A 21243-nucleotide genomic window follows, 5' to 3' on the forward strand; every position below is an offset into this window, starting at 1 on the left:
GAAAATGAAAAGTGAAATATTAAATTCCCACCAATTGATATTTCTAAAAAAAAAAAAAAAATTCAAATAAATAGGGAAGAACATGGTAGAGAATGATGACAGAAAACTACAAAGGAGCAAAGAAGGTAATTTAGATATTTAAATATTTAAAACTATAGATAATTATTTGAAGTTGTTTATATTTGCTTTTACAACATGAAATACTCTTTTAACTACCTTTTGTTAGCAAGTAGTATTAAATGTTAAATCAAGATCACACGGTTTATTCAGGCTCTGGAAACATTCACACATCTCCAAAACAAATTCATGTAGGGCTTGGTCTATGATGATAACTGTGAGAGCTAGTTTATTTTTATAGACTGTTGCTAAAGCACTGGTGGACTAAAAATAAGTTCTGTCAAACAATGATGCTGTATTCTCTATCTATAACAAACAAATACTTTCCATAGATCATCCAAATCAGGAGAGTGAAAATGAACTGTTATTTTTGAGACATAATAAAGAAGGACTTGGTAAAGATAAGATTCAGAAATGTCTAGAGCTGTTAAGACACTGGGGGGCAGGGGGGTAAGGCATGCATGTTTTAACAGCCTTTGTTTCGAAGCATATGTGTAATGTTCACTAGTTTATAATTTTCTAGATTGGCTGTAGGTTTGTTGTAGTAACCTTTGAGAGACTGCGTGCCTTCCATGGATTTTGCCCCTCTAACTTTCAACTTGAGGGCTTTTCCGAATAAATCCATTTCACTTGCTCTGTTCTTCTGAAGCTCAGTGCCTATATGCCAAGTGTTGCTAATTTAGCTGCTCTTAGGATATCAAACACAACCCTACCACGATCTCTATTGAATGGTCTCTACTCATTGTCTGGTCTTAAATTCGCTCTCGCATGCGATTTAACGTTACTGAAGTAAAGCCTCCTTTGTGAACTCTTCTCCAGTGTGTCCAGTTTTACTGTTTAAATTTTGATAATGGCTTCTCAATAATGTTTTCATTGTGCAGTGACAAGTGAGTGCCTGAAATCCTGCATCTTAGCAGCATTAGATCTTTCTTACTCTTTCAACTATAAATTGCTGTGGAGTTGAGCTTTCCTCTCTTGATGTGAAGACCAATATTGCAGCCTACTGGTATAGGTATATTTTTATATCTTGCTTTGTATTCACTTATGTTGGCCTTGTGCCCTCTCAACTCAGAATTTCCACCAGACTTCTAGATGCTATGGAACTTCTCAGACACAGTATCACTCCACCAGGTCTCAATTGCCTGGGCAGTTTTTAGCAACAGCATCTTCGTCTTTTCATTCCACTAATTTCTGTAATTTTGAATTTGTTCTTTCTCACTGGGGGGGGCAAACCCTGTTTGCTTTGGGGTGCCCATGTCCACCCCCAAGCCCCCCTGCAAAAAACACCAGACATGCATGAGATCTTTTCATTTAACATCCTTATCTAGCACCATATGATTTTACTTTGTGTTCCTATTTTCTCCCACAGGGATCATTTCTATCCCATTCTTTACTGGAAATGGAGGTATCTGTTGTACACGTCTTCAAAAGACGCCCCTGTTCAAGTTTGTGTATTTCTCAGCTCCTGACAGTTTTTTCCCAGACTATAGTAAAAAAAAAAAAAAAAAAAAAAAAAAAAAAAAATTATTCACTTTGTATGCAAACATTCTCACTTCACTTTTGGAGACAGGAGAGACAGGACACCAGCCCCTGTGTGTAGACACTCTACTTTCCCCAAAAGAACCCACAGTGACTCATGATCTTAAATCTGCATTTCAGACATGCTGCAATCCTGAATTCTCTTCTTCCAGGTTGGACCTCCAAACTGGAAGAGTATTTCTGAGAAAACTACTGTTAAGTCACTGGACCTAAACTTTTTATTTGAAAGCTCCTAGGTTTTATCTCCATCTCCCTATGTTCTTAGTCAAAGGAAACAAATCCTCAAAGCTCAATTTCCAGTTGACTACCGTTTCTATGAATGCAATCGACAGTTGTTTTTTTTAAAAATTCATTCATTAAATTCATTAATTCAAAAACTTCAGGGAGTGTTCCAGGCTCGGTCAGCTGGAGCACTATTGATTCTTCAGAGTAAAATCTGAAAGAAGAGACAAACAAAAAATATCTAATTGGCAGAACAAAATGCTACTAACCTGCAGAAGCTACAGTAAACTCCAAACAGAACTTCTTATAGGATCTCCTTGTCAACGAGTACAGGAACAAAACAGATTTGACAGCAAAGTGGTGCCACCATCTCCATTACACACACGTCTCTGCCAACTCCGGGACCCTAATTACCTTTTCCTACTCCCTCCTATCCAGTTGCTTTAGATGAAGAATCTCTCAGGCACTCCTTCCTGCTGCCTGCACAGCCAAGAACAGCTCAACACTTTGCTTTGATGGTCAAAGTGTAAACTCAGCAACAGACACTAATTAGAGCACACAACCCTCCAACTGGTACCAACACATACCACCACTTATAAGTCATCCACCAAAATGGTGATGTGTTCAATTAAGAAAGAAAATAAGGTCTGTACAATTGTGCTCTCCTCATACACATATCTAATTCTATCAGTGTCAGTAGACTTAGCTATTTCATTGCTCTTTTACTAAATTTTTGCTGCAGTTCAGATTACACAGTGCCAAACAAAGCATGGATAGGAAAAAATACAATCCGCAGTTCTCTTGCTATCATTTAGGTCAGCTGGACAGAACCTAATGCTTCATCAATGCAGAAACAATCCTCCCAATGAATCAAAACCCACACTCAGAATTGGCTTCCAGAAAGGAAGAATAAGTCATCTGAAGACTGCACTGAATCCTCATATTATTTGGAAATGGGAGCAAGGTAAGGTTTTTCCTTTGTTTCTAACTGTCTTAGTACAGTAATGGCATAGAAAAAAAAAAGACAGACATGAATTCTGTGGCAACAGACCACTGAAAATGCAAATACATTTTATATACTATTTTAAATTCATCCTCAACTATAAGTGATGACCAAAGCAAAATACCAATTAATTAAAAATTATATTTATGGAACACTCCTAACTATTAGTCACTTGAATGACCCTGATAGCCCATAGCTTTTTAAATATGACTTTACTAACAGAGAAAGGCATGGTCTATATAATATGCATCATCATGGATTACGCATACTGTGCAGATTTGCTGGAGTCCTTACAGTTCAAGTGAGACAGGTCAGTTTCTCAGCTGTTCCTAACCATATTACCAGCTGCACAAACTCTTTGTGGCCATTTCACATCCACTGTCCACTAAACCCTTGTAGCCATTGCTTTTCCTCCTCCTCTGAAAAGAAACAGAACTGAAATTCTCTGGGTGCCAACACTGAGTATATTAGAAACAGCAGCAACAGAGACATATCTGCAGCTGAAGCTGCAACAAAGATGAATGAAGGGAAACTACCCATTAAAAGGCTAGAAGAAACAAATCATTATCTTAAATAGTTACTATGTACATCATACCATTTATCAAGAGATAAAGAGATTAGACAGATTCCCACTTTGTACTGAGCCCTGTAACATGGGATGAGCATCACCTGTAGGCATTCCTAAAAGGCACTATCCATAAGACAGGCTAAGTATTCTGAAACGAAGAACATTCTGTGCCTTGCAGTCACTAGTTCCAGGCAGAATGCACCATACCAGGAAATCCAGAAACACACATGAGCCCCTGAATGTATTTTACCACTATAAAAAGCCCAGTTCTTTCAAATTGAGTGGCTTTTAGGAATTAAAGTCATTATAAATCCCATATGGAAGACCATTTTTTATTAGATCTTAAGAGCAAGATCTTATTTTGGCAGCAGCAGTGAAGACAAAGGGCACGGGCAAACCTCGGAAAACCTGCCTCAGCTAAGACTGCCCAGCGCTTCCTACTGTCACACCATCTCTTCAGTTCTTATAACTTTACCAAGTTATAATTGTTCAGACTAAAATTTTCCATGCTGGACTTTTGCCAATTCTGAGAGACATTTTTCGGAGTTTTTTTAGCCTCTTCCAAGAAAGAGGCTAGGGAAAAATACACTGCTCTTTACAGATTAATGAATTCCACTGACCTTTCCAACAGTTCAAGAGCACTAACACTTCAGAACAGGCGGGTCACCAAGTACATCTTTTTGCCAACCCTGGGAAAACCCTCCTGAACTTGGCCGAGTACAAGTGTTTGTACATACTGCTAATTTATGTATGCAGAAGAGATTTAGATTTTAGCAACTCATTGATCACCCTATCCAAACACTATGCAGGAGACAGGGAAGCCATGCATGGGGGACATAAATGACTAGCGGCAGACTGAAAGATGCACAAATGAAGAGCCAACATGAAAGCAGAATCGGTAAGCACCACCTGGGCACAGAAACTGGGATAAAGGGTAATAAAGAGTAAAGGCTGGCTGGTAAAGTGAAGGGGTGGAGAAGCAACAGCAGGAGTTTCATCTAGGAGAAAATGCAGGGGGGCAACGAGCCAAGTCTGTACATTCCCCTCAAGAACTGGAATGAAACCCCAAATTGCTGTCTAGCAGACAAATGGTGAGACTCAGTATCTGCAGAACCGTAATACATCCTATTTCCCTGTGGACCACAAAGAAGATAACTACATACTACCCTGTTAAAATAATACTCTTAAACTACAGAGGTCTGTTGGATTGGAAGTTATCCATCCTGATAAAGAACAACATCTGGTTTTTTCCAACATATTTTTCAAAAAAACCCTAAGAATTTACAAGTAATAAAACAAAAAGAAAAATCAAAGACTGGAAAACCAAGCACTGAAAGTCTTTGCAATTTTAATTAGGCTTTTCTATGCATGCATTTTATGAGGAGTTTTTGAAGACACAATCACATAGTACAAACTTTCATGAAATCCCTGTTTTTTTTCCCAGCAAACAGTGCTCTGAAAGTAAATTGGTGCAGCACATGAAAACAAACTGCATTCTGCAAACCTTCGTTGCAGAATTTAGAAGTTGTGCAATGGAGGAGGCAGGAGTTGAAGAACAAGAAACATGATCCTACAGATGATGCGGCTAAATGCTGCACTTGAAAACTGATTTTATCCCTGCTACTGACAAAATCTTTTGGGGATGCCAGGAAATCTGGGTAACTGTCTTAAGACCACAGGGTACTGCAAACCTGCAGAAATACTTTGCAGAAGAACTAGGGATATGTTTGGAATATGAAGGGTGACTAGAGACTGTGAGAAAAGGAATTGACTAGGTTAGTGCCTCCAAATGAGTGCCACAAATGGGTGGTTACATTTGTCTTCTATGACTCAGCTCATCCAAGTAGAAAATATCATTATCTTCTCAGTCTGTTGTGAAATTAAATTATTCCGTAAAGAACTAAATGGAAAATGTAATTCTTTGAAGGTAACTGTCCACATCTTAAAATTAACTTGATACAGTTTGTTGTCGTCCTCTTTAAATGTCTTTGCCTATTCCTATGGAGTTTCAGCAAAGCAAGCAACTGACAAAGCTGGCATGAACTAGAGGCAGCTGGGGGAACGCCAGGAACCTAGTGGTTCAGATTACACAGTCATCACTCTTATACCTTTCCTAAACAAAGATTTTTATCCCTTGAAGTTGCATCATGACCCAAGTGCATCTCATAGTTTTCTGCCATCTCTCTACTGTCTTACTCCTTCACAATCAGAGATAAAACACCCTCACCCCCAATCCAATCAGAGAAGAACAAGTCTGTAATATTTAGGAGACAAAACCACATTGGAGTAATATTCAGTTAGTCCTTACCTCATTTGGTGGAACAATAGCAAAAGGTTGGATGACAGCTGCCAGTGGAATGCGAGCCTGTTTGGCCATATCCGAAGATGATGGGAAGCAGTAGGTAGTACATCGGATGTAACGAGGGCTGGCGTGGCCTAGAACACCCAACATAGCATGCAGAATTAAAAGCTGTTAAAAGGAACCCACCTGTCCCAAACATAAATCAGAAAAATCAAAACAACATAAAGCAACAAGCACATATGCTAAGTTAAATACATGCTTTTTTCCCTCCCATGAAAGCCTCTGCCCATCTGTCCTCTTCATACATCAGCCTGTTGCCCCTCCATGTGGATAAATCTTTTCTTGCTGTTTGAGTTTAAAACAGAGATTTAAACATATCAAGAAAACCCCCACAATTATTTGCAATAAGAGTCTCAATAGAGATTAGCTTGAAACATATCATATCTAAGATCTTAAAATAATATGGATGAAATCCCCAGTGGAAACGTCAACACTGCATATAAAGAAATGCTGCAGACTGATACCTACTTTTAAGAGTGCCCTAATGAGCTAGCTCTGATTCAGAAAACAGCATATCTGTGTTAACATCGCCATGCTCATTTATCTTGCAAAATATAGTGTGCTAAAATCACCACACCACTTCTTGTGGCACACTTAGCTCAGTTCCCTCAACGAGAAACTGTGCTGTGCACTGCAGACGAGCACTGAAAGGCAACAGGAGTTCAGAAATCAGCTTCCTCAGGCTCCTTTTTTAAACCATCAAGCTGCAGCTCCGCTCAGTTTCTTGAAAGGAATTTCTTTGTTCATCAGAAGTGCATCACCCCATTCTCAGATAATGCCAAAAAATCTTGATGTGTTTGTACGTTTTATAAGTTTATCCAAGCACTGATAAATTAATGCTGGACTAAATGATATCATCAGTTTAATCTGTATTGAAATATCAAGTCTGCTGTCAAGAGCAGCACATGGAATACTGTACTTCCAGGTTCTAGGCAGAGGCAAAGGCAGACACACTGGCTAAAGGAAAAAAATTAAGTCAACTAGACAGCTTGTACGCTGTCCCTATCACTTGAATAGAATTTTCCAAAATTTGTATCTTAAAACATAACTGCTAGTCTCATTTCTTCTTCTAGTGTCCATCTTCTAAAATTTCAGAAGAATCCAAAAAGGATTTTCAACTTGAAATTTAAAATATTGAAAAATTTTAAGTTAAAAAGAAAAGTTGCCTCAACTATTCATATTATTTTAAAGGTCAGGAAGGGTAGAGGAGGTGTTAACCCAAGGTGTAATAATTCAACCCCCACTTCCCTCTCCCCCCCCCCCCCCCCTTAAAAAGGAGTTGCCCATTTCATGTCCAATTTAGAGTAAGGAGCATCATTTTCAGATGAGAAATTTGGGAACTGAGTCTTTTTTTTTTTTTTTTTTTTTTTTTTTTTAATTGTATTTCATTTCACCTAGAAAGACTCCCAAGTCAGTAACAAGGACAGTTACCTTGGTCTTGGATTATGCAGTCTGTGGTGACAAGAGGAGGAACCTGTCCTCTTGTGTTTGTAGCATAGATCTGCCCTCCCCTAGAAGCTTTATCATTTTCAATTACTTGAATCTGATGAATAAGAAGCAAGAACAGTATGAGAAAGGTAAGCCATGCATTCAGTTACATTCATAAACAGTTATGCTAACATCTACGCCAAGTAACACTATTGACATTGTCTTATACAGAGGTGCTATAAACGTATCACGATACAGGCTTCTGGGACACTTAACTAGAAAACTATACACACAGCTGAGCAGTATAACTCATTTACAGCTGCAGTTGCCTATTGGAACTCAGGGGTAACACTACACATTGGGGTGGATAAGACCTATATACAGTGAAAAAAATGAGTTGTTTAGAGTAAGTATATTGACTGCTAGGAGGACAGACCTCTTTTCAAGAGAGGCTAGCCAGCAAAGTGAGGAGAGTGATGGCGTAAATAAGTCCTTGTTACTGAATCTGACTTTCCATTCTCCCAGATCAAACTGAAGTGCAAGGTTGCATCACCTTACTCAGATGCCAGATATACCAGGTTATCTTTTGTATGACCACAGTTGTGCCAGCTGCTGTTCTTCATAAATGAATGTACAGGTAATTGATCAGATTGCAATGGTTGGAGGGGCCAGCCCTCATTCCTCCTGACTAGGCTCCATGCACAGGGTCATTAAGAAATAAACAGTAATCTACATAGTAGATCACCTTCCTAGCTGAGCTATATTTCAGCACTGCCATTTAGAAAGCAGCAATTCAAACTCCTGAGAAAAGCCACGCTGGCCATTAGGCAGTATTTCAACACTGGAGCTCAGGGTTTTCATTCCCTAGGTCAGACTACCATGTTGTGAGCTTTCTCCTAGAAAGAAAGTAAAGGAGAGCAATCACAGAAAACTTTCATTAAAATGAGGCAGCTCTGATCATGTACATGTTTACTCTAGTTGAAGCCTAGTTTATAGCAATTTACAATGTCATGTCACGAAACGCTCATGAAGCTGGCTTTACTACTGAACAAATTCTTTTCCCATACACTTCCTCCCCTGTCACTTCTGCACAGTCCCTCACCCCTGTTTAAGTTTGATACTTTCCAGGATATAACTGAAGTTATATAAAGCTGTATTTTGTTGCACACCATAAAGCAGATCACTGACATGATAGCATTATTCCTCCTCTTCCCTCAAAGAAGCTCTCTTTTCAGCAATCTGGTTTAGAGTGTAGCCAAACAGCTGTGAGAGGCAAGAGGAATGAGACAGGGAATTTCTGAAACTGGCTTTGCCACTGCTGCTGGTATCCCATGGAATTGTATCTTTACACTGCACATGAATTTCTAATAATAGCTACGGACGTTCAGAAGCCTCTATTGGAAACCAAAGAGAGAAGAAAAACAAAATTAGTCGCATAGAGTCTATTGATCGTTGTCCAAGAGGTATTTCCTAACACACTGGAAATAATCTGGAGCCTGTAACTTATTTTTTTTCCCCAATAAAGTTTTTGTATTGCAATTTAAATATACAATACATTCCTCAGAGAGCTTGTTATATCTTCTGCTTTACTTTTCCCTGCCTCCTTGGCTTGTATACTTATTGCTAACTCTTGCACTAGAAGGAAAAAGGTTTTGCTCTAAAAAAGATCCACTGGCTGAAGAAAGCTAACCACTTTCAGACTTAGCTCTGCAAAGGATCAATGTACGATGGTATTCTGCAGTTAACTGACGTAAATATATCATTGTTCTTGGAAATAATTGTTGACAAAGCCCAGATGCTAGTTTTCATAGATGCTGTCAGAGCACGTATCAACTTCTAACATATGTAAGAAAAATATAAATCAACAATGGCTATAGATAAGAAGTAAATTTATCTGGCAACACTACTGTAATTATATAATGTAAATATAACAAGAGAAAAACACAGGTCATACTTATTCCTCATTCTGAATTAGCTTTTTGCCCTTTACAGACGTTGACCCAGATCATGTTTCTTTTAAACATGTCATTTTGATCCTCTCTGTGCTGCTTAAACAAACCTTTTAACCTATTTTAACATCGCTGTCATAGTCAAGGCTGTTTATTCTACATGCGTAATTGAAACAAGACATCAGTCCATGCTTTCATGCTAGATCTCCTTCTCCCCCCCCGCCTTTTTTTTTTAATTAGTCAAGACCATTTTATCCTTCTTATGTAAAAAGCACCATACTGAAACACTAGGAATGACTGACCTATTTAAGGGCATTTGTTAATTATACAGACACTTTGGTTTCTTTACACAATGGTTTTCAGTTACATTTAACTTGAAAATTGCCTTTAACAGAGGCAATTGTGGTTGTTACATTAACCTCTAAGTGATTATCAACAAGCATTTTTCCAAAATTCTGGGGATTTTACATCAAAACCATCATGGATAAAACAATTTTTTCTAGGACAAAAGAATATCCCGATTTAAGGAAGCAGGGCTGCTCCCTACTAGACAGCGTCAGGCTTTTACACAAATGTTTTTCCCTCATCTCAGTGGAACACAAATTCTTTGCTGTACAGCAATACTGCCTCAGCAGAGAAGTGGAAGATTCCTTCACCCAGACCAGCTTACAGTGTGGTGGTTAGTACACTGTTTAAGTAGAAAGTTCCAGGTCAAAGCTGCAAGACACAGCCTGCTTCAGTAATCCTGACTCTCCAAGGACCTTTTGACCTGTCCAGACAATTGCCAGAACCAATATAAGTGTATGCATCAGAATGTGTTCTCCCCATGAGTTCAGCACATTTTCTCCCTCTATTTCAATCAGCTGTTCTCAATAAAGAAGTTAAATGCAGCCTGCATCTGACTAGCTATTCCTTTGGGTAACAATTAGACTACTTTATTTAAGAAAGATGAACACCACCATAACCTTGTTTTCTCTTTCTCTAACACCATTCTAAGAAGAAGAGACACTGTCTCACCAGTGCATGTTCGGGCCTACTTCAACAGCTGAGCCTCTTCAACCTCTTTAAGCGTTAAGTATATTCCAAGCTACTGAAATCCTTACAAGGCTGCAGCAACTGGAAGGATGCTCAGGCAAATAATTCTAATGGCCTGTGGAACTCCAGAAATCAAACAGTGAGGTGGATTTTGAGCATGGGACTTCTCAGCATTTCCAGGATTGCAGTTTTAGAGTTCGCATACCTGCATTCTGCACAAATCCTACTTTAGGTGTCCATCTGTTACTAAGTTTAAGCCTTCCAACTTTCCGAGTGAAAAGGAAAGGTGATTAGCTGCAGAGAATGCAAGTAATCCTTCAGTATTGCTCACTATCATATTAAGAATCCTGTTGAGAATTCCTATGAAAGTATTTGGATTCACGGGTTATGTCGCACGTTAGATTAAGTCATAAAGCTTCTTCAGTACTAAAACTAACATGCACGAATTTATCCAAAACTGACAGCACAGAGTACAAAACTGCATAATTAAGAAACTGCAAAAATTGGAACGTATCTTGTGAACTGAGCTGTGTAAGTGCAATTTTATGTTACAAAAAAACCCACCAACTAAAATAAATACAATATTAGCATTGTCATTCCTTTGTCTTAAATGCAGCAGAAATTTACTTCTATAAAAAATTAGTGCCACATTACTTACTGGGCTTGGAATAGAGTCAGGATCAAGCTTCTTCTGCTGTGGACCTGGGAGCTGTGCCAGACCCCCAGGAAAAGCACCAGGATAAGACAGTTGAGATCCTGCCATCGGAGGACCATAGTTTGCTGCAGAGTTACAAATGACAATTCATTTAAAGTATTTAGGTTGCGTTATCAATTTTTAACATCAACATTTGCCATACAATTCATTTTTACTCAGCTAAATGCAACTTCTCTTTCCCTTCTGTTTTCAGCAAGTAAAAGAAATGGATTACTTCGGCTCATGCAGTCTGTGTTTTAAAGGTAAGCGTAAGACTAGGTGTGACAACTTTGGCTCCGAAGTTTTCAGGTATATGTCAAGTAGGATCATTAGTAGAGATTACTACAGCTAGTCAAACCAGGCCATTACATTAGTGAGAATCTCTCCCCTAACATCAGTCAGTGCAAACTGGTGGAGTTAGCTGGCTTTTTAGTTGTCAAAATAGCTGTTTTACTGAACCATGTCAGGTGAAATAATTGTATTGTTACAATTCTTTATTGCTAAAGTATTTTTGAAAGCTGCTTATGACAGACAGTACTATAAGACAGAGAGCAACCTATACCTTTACAGAGTATAAGAAAAACTCCTTTCTGTCGCATGTTGTGACTTTACACATCACTAACCAAATAATTCTCTTCCTGATCCAAATTAATCTCCTTTTTCTTGTTACAGTCTCAACAGAGTGCTAAACTTTTGAGCAAAACCATAGCCTGCCTTGAATGTACTGACTGACAATGCAAATCTTTCCATTCTACAAAAAGAGGATTAAATTTTCATTTTTCCAAGTCAGCAGAACATCAACCATGAATGGTCACAGTTCCACCATTGATGGTCCCTGCATGTTTTGTTTTCAATTACATAACAAACATCCTCCCTTACCTTGCTGAGGATGATATCCAGGCCCTGGAGGCTGTCCTGAAAGCTGCTGCAAGTTAGGATTTGGGGGGGCAGGTCCAGGGATCCCATCTTGTCTGGCCATAGGAGGCAATGATGGTTGAGCACAAAGGCCATTAACGTTATTTGCTGGTGGAGGAACCTGTGATCCAGGTGGTAAAGCCGTTTGCTGCTGGGCTGGTGGTGGTGGTGGTTGTGGACCATGAAAAGATGCCGAATGCCCAGAAGACATGCAAGAGCTTGGAGTAGTGCCAGGACCTGAGCAAGAAACTATGTCAGCTGCGTCAAAAATGATAACCTACTAACACTGTGTGGAAGGTGTTCTATTTTTGCTCAATACATTTACAACATATAGAGAGTATTGTATCCAATACTGACAATGCTGTATTCTGGGGATTCTGAATGCCTGTTCACATAACAAATCTGACCTCGTAGTTTAAGTCTGAACTGATTCAGACATTCAATTTTGTTTCTTTTGGCTCTATTTTCAATAAAACCCTGCAGCTGGGGTGGACAGTGAAAAAGAGAGGGAAACCAGCCTTTGACAATCCTTGATTAGAATATACATAAATCACCATTTGCTTTTGAAATAATATTTAATTTCATAATGTGAAACAACATTCTTTCTGCTTAATAATCAATTTCTCTTATGTGGCATGTTTTTGTTAGTCTGCTGTTTGCATTTCACCATGATAGGTTCGATGGAAGACAAATCCACTCATTTTATCTGGTTTACCACCATCTTCTGGTTTTGATGCTAAAAGATGAAACATGTGGGAATTACTTTGTACACAGCGGCGAGGAATAGTTTTTTGTTTATAAGATCCAGATTCCAATTACAGTTAAGAGGACCCTGGAAATATAGGGGGTTTTGAGACTTACAATCTGTAAATACTTATTACTTTAAAAAAAACTACATTTTTTTAGTCAAATTTCTCCCCAAAGACCTACGGCAAAATAATTTTCAAGAAAGCTAAAAAAATAACCAAAATTAGGTTTGGAGCAAAAGCACCAATGTGTTAATATACAAATATTGACATGTATCTTCTGTCAGACACGTTAACTGAAAAAAAAAAAAATTTACACACAAAACACAAGCTCATGTTCTCAGCTGGTACAAACAAACATCACTCCAGTAGCTTTACAAGCTGTGAATTGCAGCACTCTGTCAAGTTACACCAACTTAGACTTACAGCTAAGGAAAAAAACAGAAGAACAAAACCCAATACAGGCAGAGTTGTAAAGAATCTATGTCTTCAGTGGTCTGAAGGGTATCTCAACCTTCCAGCGTGTAACACGATAAGCAAGAACATCATATTTTACATAATTATTGCTGAAGGCAATATAATGAAGGCAGCAAGCAAAAAAAATTTTTTTTGCCATATATGAAGTGCTCTACAGGTGGTGGGCCACACTTCATCCAGTATAAAAAGGTCTGAGTTAATGGTGCACTTGCAGTTTGGTACACCAAGGTTGAATTCGAGTCTAAACTAATTTTTCTAAGGTGAAGAAGGTGTAAATTTTCACAAGTAATTGTACAAACAGAGGGTCAGACCCATGGTAGTTATGCAGGTTTCATTCAAGTCAAATCAGCAACTCATAATGGCAGGGCAGTATAGCATCAGCGCAGCCTGAACTGAAAAGTTCACCTTTACACATATCTTAAAGATATCAACCACCACCATGATCCTCATTTAAAAAAAAACTCACCCTCCTAAACACGCTGGCCTCAGCAAAACAAGATGCTAACTAAATTCCACTCCTTTCAAATGAAATGGTATATTTCACCAGGAAATACTCCGGAAAAGCACATACAACCAAACAGAAAATTAGTGGTGGGAAGTAATTTACATGGAAGAATCACATGATCACATCTTTACCATGGCTTAGTTTTGAGATGTTTTAACCTCAAAATAAATGCAAATAAATTTACATTAAAAACTATAAGATTTGGACAAAAAAGAATAAGATAGTTTCAAAACTGAGAGAAACTCTAAAAAGCTGAGAAAAATGAAACCCTGTCTGCATATTATTGCTTATGCCTTGGCTGTAACTGACAGGATCACCAAGTAATTTGAGAAATAACTGATAAGATAGCGGACTTCTATGGAAAGTTCATCAAACATCAATTCAGAATTAACCCAAGAATATTGATTTAAGGAATAGGATGAGATTAAAAAAAAAATAAATCTAAGAACGTGAGCAAATGACAGTGGTCAAAGATTTCATTTTCTGTTTATACAGAAATCCAATAAGTTTCTAATTATCATAGTCTTAATAGCTTTAACTGAGAAAAAGTCAATCAGATCAGATACAACTTATTACCATAGCTATTTATCTGCATGCTGTTGAGCTGATTAGCAAGTTGCGCTGTAGGTGAGGTGGATGCAGTATTTGGGTAGGCGGGTTGTGACTGATGACTGCAGGGAGGATAGGAAGGTCCTGTATTGCTTGGAGGTGGAGGGCCTTGAAACCTAAAGGGAAAAATTAGTGCAGTTATGCAAAAAGTATTACATCAACCAATCATAATTCTAGAAGGTCTCATACTTTCTCAAGGGTGGTGCTGAAACAATTAATCAGAACAGACAAATTAAGAGAGTTTGCTCATGTTCTGCTCAGAAAACATATACTTGTATTAAAATAGTCATGAAGCACAGAGAGAATGCACACTTTTTTTAAAAAAAAAAAAAAAAAAAAAAAGACAGTACATGTTTGTTTGCATACCTGTTAGAAACAAAGAAGAGTGAGTATGCCATGGCAAAGAGAGAGTGGTAATAACTATATGAAAGCTTGAAGATTAAGAAACACAAGCTTCTAAACATATCGCATCACTCCATCCCCTTTCCATGCTTATAAAGGAAGATTCCCTACCAGGGATGGGTGAAGAAGATTAGGAGAAAAATCTGTGAAGAGAGGAAATGAAGTGAGAAACTGTTAAGAGTTCCCTGTACTAGAGGAAAAAAGAAGATGCAGGTAGGAAAAAACTGCTTCATGATTATCAGATATGGAAAAACATGAACGCAAGAAAAACAGTTAAAGAAAAAGATAACACACGTGGCTTATGAAGATATTTTCTACCAGACTATTTCACTCTGGAAAAATAAGACCTCAGACTATCTCTCAAAGAGGATCTGCACGGATTTTCCTACGACCACTTCTAAAACTGAGGAGGGGCGTAACTATATCCAGAGAACTAGAATTCACTTTGCTTGAAATTTTGATGTGGAAATTTCCTGGCCTAGAATAGCATCTCAGCAATTTGGGAATAAAACAAGATCAGCTAAAAAACAGTAGACGTGCAGCTGTCAGGGCAATGACTGGAAGCTAGGAAAGAGAATCAGTATTTTGCGGGGTTGGTCATGTCAACTTGACTCTGTTCACCTTGTTTTTACATGTTCGGGACAACAACCACTTCTCCCTATGCATTAGTACATTGTCTTTTACAATTGATCACCAGTCTCTTTGGGTCCTCTTTTACACAGTGATAACACACAGATAACAAAGAGGCTTCCCTATTTTGATGCCCAAATAAACAAATACGTGGCTTTATTTGAACACAAATAACTATACAACTAAAAAGCACAGAAGCAGATTAAGACTTCAACCAACTAAAACAAGAACGTTGTTAAACGGTGTCAAGTTCACTAAAACTAGAATAGCTATAGGTACACAAACTAATTTCGCCGCTCCTGAGAGGTGAACAAAATACCTAACATTTGACAGAATTAAATAAAAGAGCTAAGCATATTCACCCACTTATAACTACCTGCAATATAACCACTGTGCAATAAAGCCTGGCTATCCCCTTGTACGATCATTTTTCCAAGATTTCTTTTTCATCTTCCACCTGTCCCTATTTTCTCCCTTCCCCACTCCTGTCTCCTTCACTTCTTCCTGTGAGCTCTGGAGGATGGACAACAGCACTTCAAACAGACTCTTCATAGTCAATCTCAGACCTAAGCAAAAGAGTAGCGGTCGTCCATCTGAGAGGGTATAACAAAACGACATTATAAAGTGTCTTTAAGGTACCCTATGGAGCCTTGGCTGTGATCCCATAAAAATGAAGCAAAGACACCCTAACAAGGCTGGAGAGGAACTACAGATATAGAGAGACATGCAGCAGCTTCTAGTCAAGACTCGCCGTAAACTATTGATTTGTAAATAATAACTTCTTGGTACCTCACAACAAAGGAGAATTAAGACATCAGAAAGTGAACAAAAAAACCACCCAAACAACTTCTATATCAAACAGCACTTATAACACCTTACTGCTCCTTTGAAGCAATGGGTCTAAGATCAAGAAGAAAGCATAATTAATATTAAAACAAACAATGCATGAAAAAGACCTGACTTGTTGTAAAATGGAACTTAATGAGATTACAGATCACACTGTATGATCTGGCAGTTTAACATCACAGGGAACCAAACTAGAAGATCCAGTTAAGAATTAGAATAAGTCAGAACTGCTGAAGATAAAAGGGATGCCATACTTAAATGTCAGTGAAGCAGCCAAAGAGAGGTAACAGGGGTCAAATAACTTAGATCTCATGTATTAATTCTTGAAAGTCACCTATGTGGCTGTTGCCCTGGTATACTGGGCCCATTTTGGAAGTTGGTCTGGCTGAATTGATGTGTACCAGGTGGTGGAGACCCAACAGGAGCCGAAGATCCAAAAGGCACAGTTGTTTTCGACACACCTGCAAAAGAAGAGGTACTTTTATGTAAGAACCCTGTAAGAAAGCACAAGATTGCCAAGAAATACAAGTATATGGCCCTGCGCTAGCAATAAGAATACCAGCTTTAGGTATGAACCTAAGAGGAACAGTAAGAAAGAAGAAAGAATGAACAGACTCTGCAATTCAAGTTGTGATACTGGTAATTCTCTGTCACCCAGTTATCTTTATAGGTAGAAGCAAGAGGTCCCTTTGATTTCGGAGACCACGGTCAGAAAGAAAACTTGGAACAACCTTTGGGAAAAAAAAAAAAAAAAAAAAAAGCCTCCATATGTAGAACCTGTAAACCTATGCTAAAAATGGTTCTTAATTCAGATCTAGAACAGTGACTGTAAGAGACTATAATTTATGTAAACAGCTGTGCTGAATAAATAGCTCTTCAACCTGTATTTCTTGAATTGTCTTCCTTTATATTACTCTAACATAAAAAAACTGTTTAGTACCAAAACTGGTATTTTTCCTGAGTATTCTAGTAAGCCAATTACCAGAAGTAGTTCTATCTTCTGACTGTATTCAGCATTGGATTAAGTTAACACAACTCCTGCTGTCTTTAATAAGACATTTTAGAAAAACTGGGTAAAACAACTTTTTTCTCTTTTCATAACACAAAAATCAAGAACACCACAGAATATTTAAAAAAACTCAATATACTTGGATACTTAGTTCTGTCATTACCCTACTCCACCATGTTAAATCCTAAATGTAATGTAACTTATCATAATCTAAATGTTATTAAAAATTTTAACTAATACTTTTTTTAGATGCTTTAGAGAATACTTCAGATATCTTCACTATTTTAACTAATTTCCCCCTATGACATCAGGCAAAATATTGAGACAGTCCCCCTTCCCGTCTCCCTATCTTGGCTACATATATTAGGTTATTACTCATAATACAGCACTGAGCACTGGCGCTTACTGCTTCCTGGACAATGGAATTCACACACAAAGGTCAGATACCCATCTTACATCAACATCTGAGCATCAACAACACCACAGACAAAGCTAGTGCAGGATCTTGTTGCAGTAGCAGTGTAAAATAGAGCACTTTGTGCTGACACAAGTAAGAATAAGAGATGCAAAATGCCTTCGTAGAAAAGTAGACTCTAAAAACACATTTTAAGCCAATTTCATACCTGGCTGAGGTGCTGAGTATGAGGAGTTAGGGTCCCCGTAATGCCCATAATGAAGTGAAGAATTAGGTGGTCCAAAACCTGCAGAAAAGCCTCCTATTCCTGGCTGGGGTTGGGAATATGGAGGAGCTGCAACATAGCCTTGTTGACTCATGATGGCAATATTCTCATTCCAAGTATTGGGTCCTCTTTAAGATCTGCAAAAGAGAAAGTGACACCTGCTACTACTCTTCACTCTTTGTGCATTTTAAAAGGCTGTAAACTGTGTTCCCAAAAAGACAAATCTGAGGGCAAAAAAGGACCTTGTTGCCCTTGCTATTACCAGGCATCTTCTCCCTAAGCTTTCACATCTTGATTCTGTTGCTGGTAAATAAAGGGGGGAAAAAAACCCCAAAAAACAAAAAACAGAATTTGATTAAAAGCAATCCAGAAAAAGTTTTCTAATGATGACAGCATTCACAAGACATTTAATTTCTTTCTTGCAGCTAGAGTTTGTTAAGCAGGATAAAAGAAACTTTTAGGAAACTTTCAGGAAAGAGTATCCTGATAATTGTAATCATTTAAGATTGGAACTAGAAAATCTGAAGAATTCTGCATTACTAAACCAGATGATTGTATTTCATAAGACTGTTTTTCAAATACAGTGCCCTTGCCACCAAGGGATTTGAAAAGTTATTGAAGTTGTACACTTTGCAGCCTTGATAGCTATCTTTCTCTTTTCCATGTAAGAGAGAATTTTTTATTTTGACTTCATATTGAATTTAACAAAACCAGAATTCCACTAAGTTTCTTGATGCCCAAATTAAAACTGCTTTGAGAAATGCTGAGGATCCAAACCCTGAATGAGCACTTACTACTTCTGCAGAGTCCCAAGTACACAGGTCAGGTATCCCCAGAGAACTAAAGATACATGATACAAACTAGCATTTTAGATGTTAAATGTTTCTTTGAAATAGCTTTCCAACCACCTATACTTCACATTCTTAGGCTTGAGCCATAGAGTGATCTTTGAGTATGAAAACTGGATGAAAGTAAATCAGGAATTGTGCTCCAGAAGCACACACAAAGGCACCTCAAAATTACACACAGCTCCAAGAACACAACAGACAAATTCATGCTGCACTGGCACACATCAGCAGAGAAAAGCTATCCCTATCAGAAAACCCATCTCTAGGCTTCTCATATAAAACATATGTTTCTGAAAAAAAACCACAACGGTTTTACTAACATTCCACGTCAGACAAGAGATCACTTAGAGCTGGGTACAGGGCCTAGCCCTCCTCACACATTGCCCATGCAACCTTCTAAACCACACTCCTCAACGTAGCATAAGATTTCTCAGTTGCAGTATTAAACTGCTTCAGATAGATCATCTCAGGGAGTTACTTTCTATTTCTTAGTTAACAAGGTAAACATGGGAAGAAGAAGAAAAAAAAACGTTTAAACGGAAGGCTTCTTGCTGCCAGCTGTCCCATCTTTCCTCCCCCGCCCCCATCAGAAAAGACGTGGCAGTGTGAGCCTTCATTGCTCCAAAAGACAGTAAGTCAGCACTAAATTACCTACACACTGGCATAGACATATATATGTTTTATATCTATAGAAAGGAAGAGATTTTCACTTTGAGGCAGCTACAACAGCCAACACCTTCAGCTGCGACAGCATCCAGGGGAAATGACTTCCTCCACAGCTTACTCACTCACACACACAAAAAAAATCTTGCCACGTCGAACTTCCCACAGACAGCATAAACACACAGAGGTTGTGCTGAAGAGAGACAGGAACTCTAACCATAAGCAAAATAATGTAAGTTTATCAAACACAGTTCCAGATTCTACTTAATATTGAGCACATTTAATCCCTTCTCAAGATAGGTATATATACCAACACATGATGAAAACAGTTTGGAGGCAACACCCAAAGTATCAATAGAAACTGATCACCTAAGGTTTTAGCAATCAGGTTTAACAAGAGGCACACAGATTCACTCTGGAAATTGCACGAGAAAGATCAGAGGATCTGCTAAACCCAGATCTTTCCCTGGGTTCATTTACTGCAAGTGTCACTACACAGAAGGACATGAAAACGTTTTTCTCCCTGTCTCTCTTAACACGACTTCACCTTACACCCCACAGCCTGAGGAACAACACTAACACAAGCACTTCTCCACAATTTCATTTACTGCTATTACAGAACAGGTTGTCATCTTTTTTTTTTTTTTTCTTCCCCAGAGGCTTGCTGTACCTATGCCATGCTCCACTGCACTATATCTCTGTGAAGATGTAAAACTGCACCATGTGCATGTAGAATTAGGGTAATGGAATCGAAAATAGAGGATCACGTTCTCAGCTAACTGAAGGTGAACTATTAACTTTATATTTCTTCAGAGACACTGTGCTTGCTAACATATCATTTAGGCATGCTGCAATCTCAATTTGACAAATAATCTTTGGAGTGTGTGCATCTACACACACCCATATACACAGAATGGAATATAGCTACACAAGTTTTCCATTTTTTTTTTTTTTAATAACACACTTTAGAATAAGCTATGAAAGCATAAGCTTAATTCACTCCAATTCAGTGCAAAACCTGCGAACAGGTAACATTTCTATCCCCACTAACTAAGAATTTTAAGTCAGTGCAATACCGCAACAGGTCTCACTACTCGGTCGGTGCTACCTCCCCGCTCCGCGCAGGACACGTCCGCCTGCCCGCGGCCGTGAGTACCTGTGCCTGCCCCCCCGCCGGCGCCCGGCTGGCGGGGGCTCCCCGGCTCCGCGCAGGTAGGGTGCAGCTCCCCCGGCTTCCCGCTGCCTCTGACGGCGGTCCCCCGCGGCTGCTCACCCGGCCGCTGCCCTGCCGGCACGGCCCGATCCCCCCCGCACTGCCCGCTCCCTCAGGCTGAGGCGGCGGACCGAGAGCGCGAGGAAGCCGTTAGGACCGTTACGACCGTTACCTGGGGGCCGCGCGCAGCCCCCACCCGCCCGCCCGCCCGCCCGCGCGCCGCCGCTGGGGGACACTCACTCACCCAAGTGCCACGTCTGAGCCCGGCCGGGAGCGCGCCCGGCCCCGCCGGCGGCGCCTGCGCACTGGCGGCAGCGAGGCCGTGCCCTCAGCGGGCCGGAGGCGAGGGGAGCGGCCTCGCTCGACACCCGTCGCGACCGATCCGTCACCGTCGCGACCTAACGCGACCTAACGTGACGGGGAAGAGCCACGGGAGCGCTGACCGCGCCGGTGAAGGGTGATCGGAAGCGGTGAAGGGCTCGGAACGAAGCTGGCAGCAGGGGCTGCCGGGCTGAAGTGGCGTCCCGAAGAGAAAGATACCCAGCAGCTTGGTTAGGTCAACTAGAAACCGATACACGCAGCACATGCAGCTTATAACTGCTATCAGCAATTCCTTTTTCCTTCTATATTAGGGGTAAAATTACCCTTCAAACATAGAAATGTCCTAAAAATATGATACTTTTTCTCATACGTGCTTTCAAAACACATTGTTATCTGTGGCAATATATATACACGTATAAAATTATGCCACCTGAATATCTAGAGTGAAATATGATACAGGTG

At 39.4% G+C, this 21243-nt stretch overlaps 1 protein-coding gene across 1 annotated transcript in view; it reads right to left on the bottom strand.

The window, feature by feature from the left end:
* The window catches only part of SEC24D (SEC24 homolog D, COPII coat complex component), a 53784-nt gene extending 35924 nt beyond the window's left edge, over positions 1-17860 (bottom strand). The window contains exons 1-7 of the mRNA XM_082316310.1: positions 17680-17860; positions 16382-16508; positions 14137-14285; positions 11797-12069; positions 10882-11003; positions 7243-7354; positions 5758-5885 (exon numbers count right to left, since the gene is read on the bottom strand). Of these exons, the coding sequence (XP_082172436.1) occupies positions 5758-5885; positions 7243-7354; positions 10882-11003; positions 11797-12069; positions 14137-14285; positions 16382-16508; positions 17680-17830 (1062 nt within the window). The 5' untranslated portion in view covers positions 17831-17860. The remainder of the gene's footprint in view (positions 1-5757; positions 5886-7242; positions 7355-10881; positions 11004-11796; positions 12070-14136; positions 14286-16381; positions 16509-17679) is intronic.
* Between the last annotated feature and the right edge of the window lie 3383 nt (positions 17861-21243).

The sequence above is a fragment of the Platalea leucorodia genome (genome assembly GCF_965183815.1).
Source record: "Platalea leucorodia genome assembly, chromosome: 6".
Classification (NCBI taxonomy): domain Eukaryota; kingdom Metazoa; phylum Chordata; class Aves; order Pelecaniformes; family Threskiornithidae; genus Platalea; species Platalea leucorodia.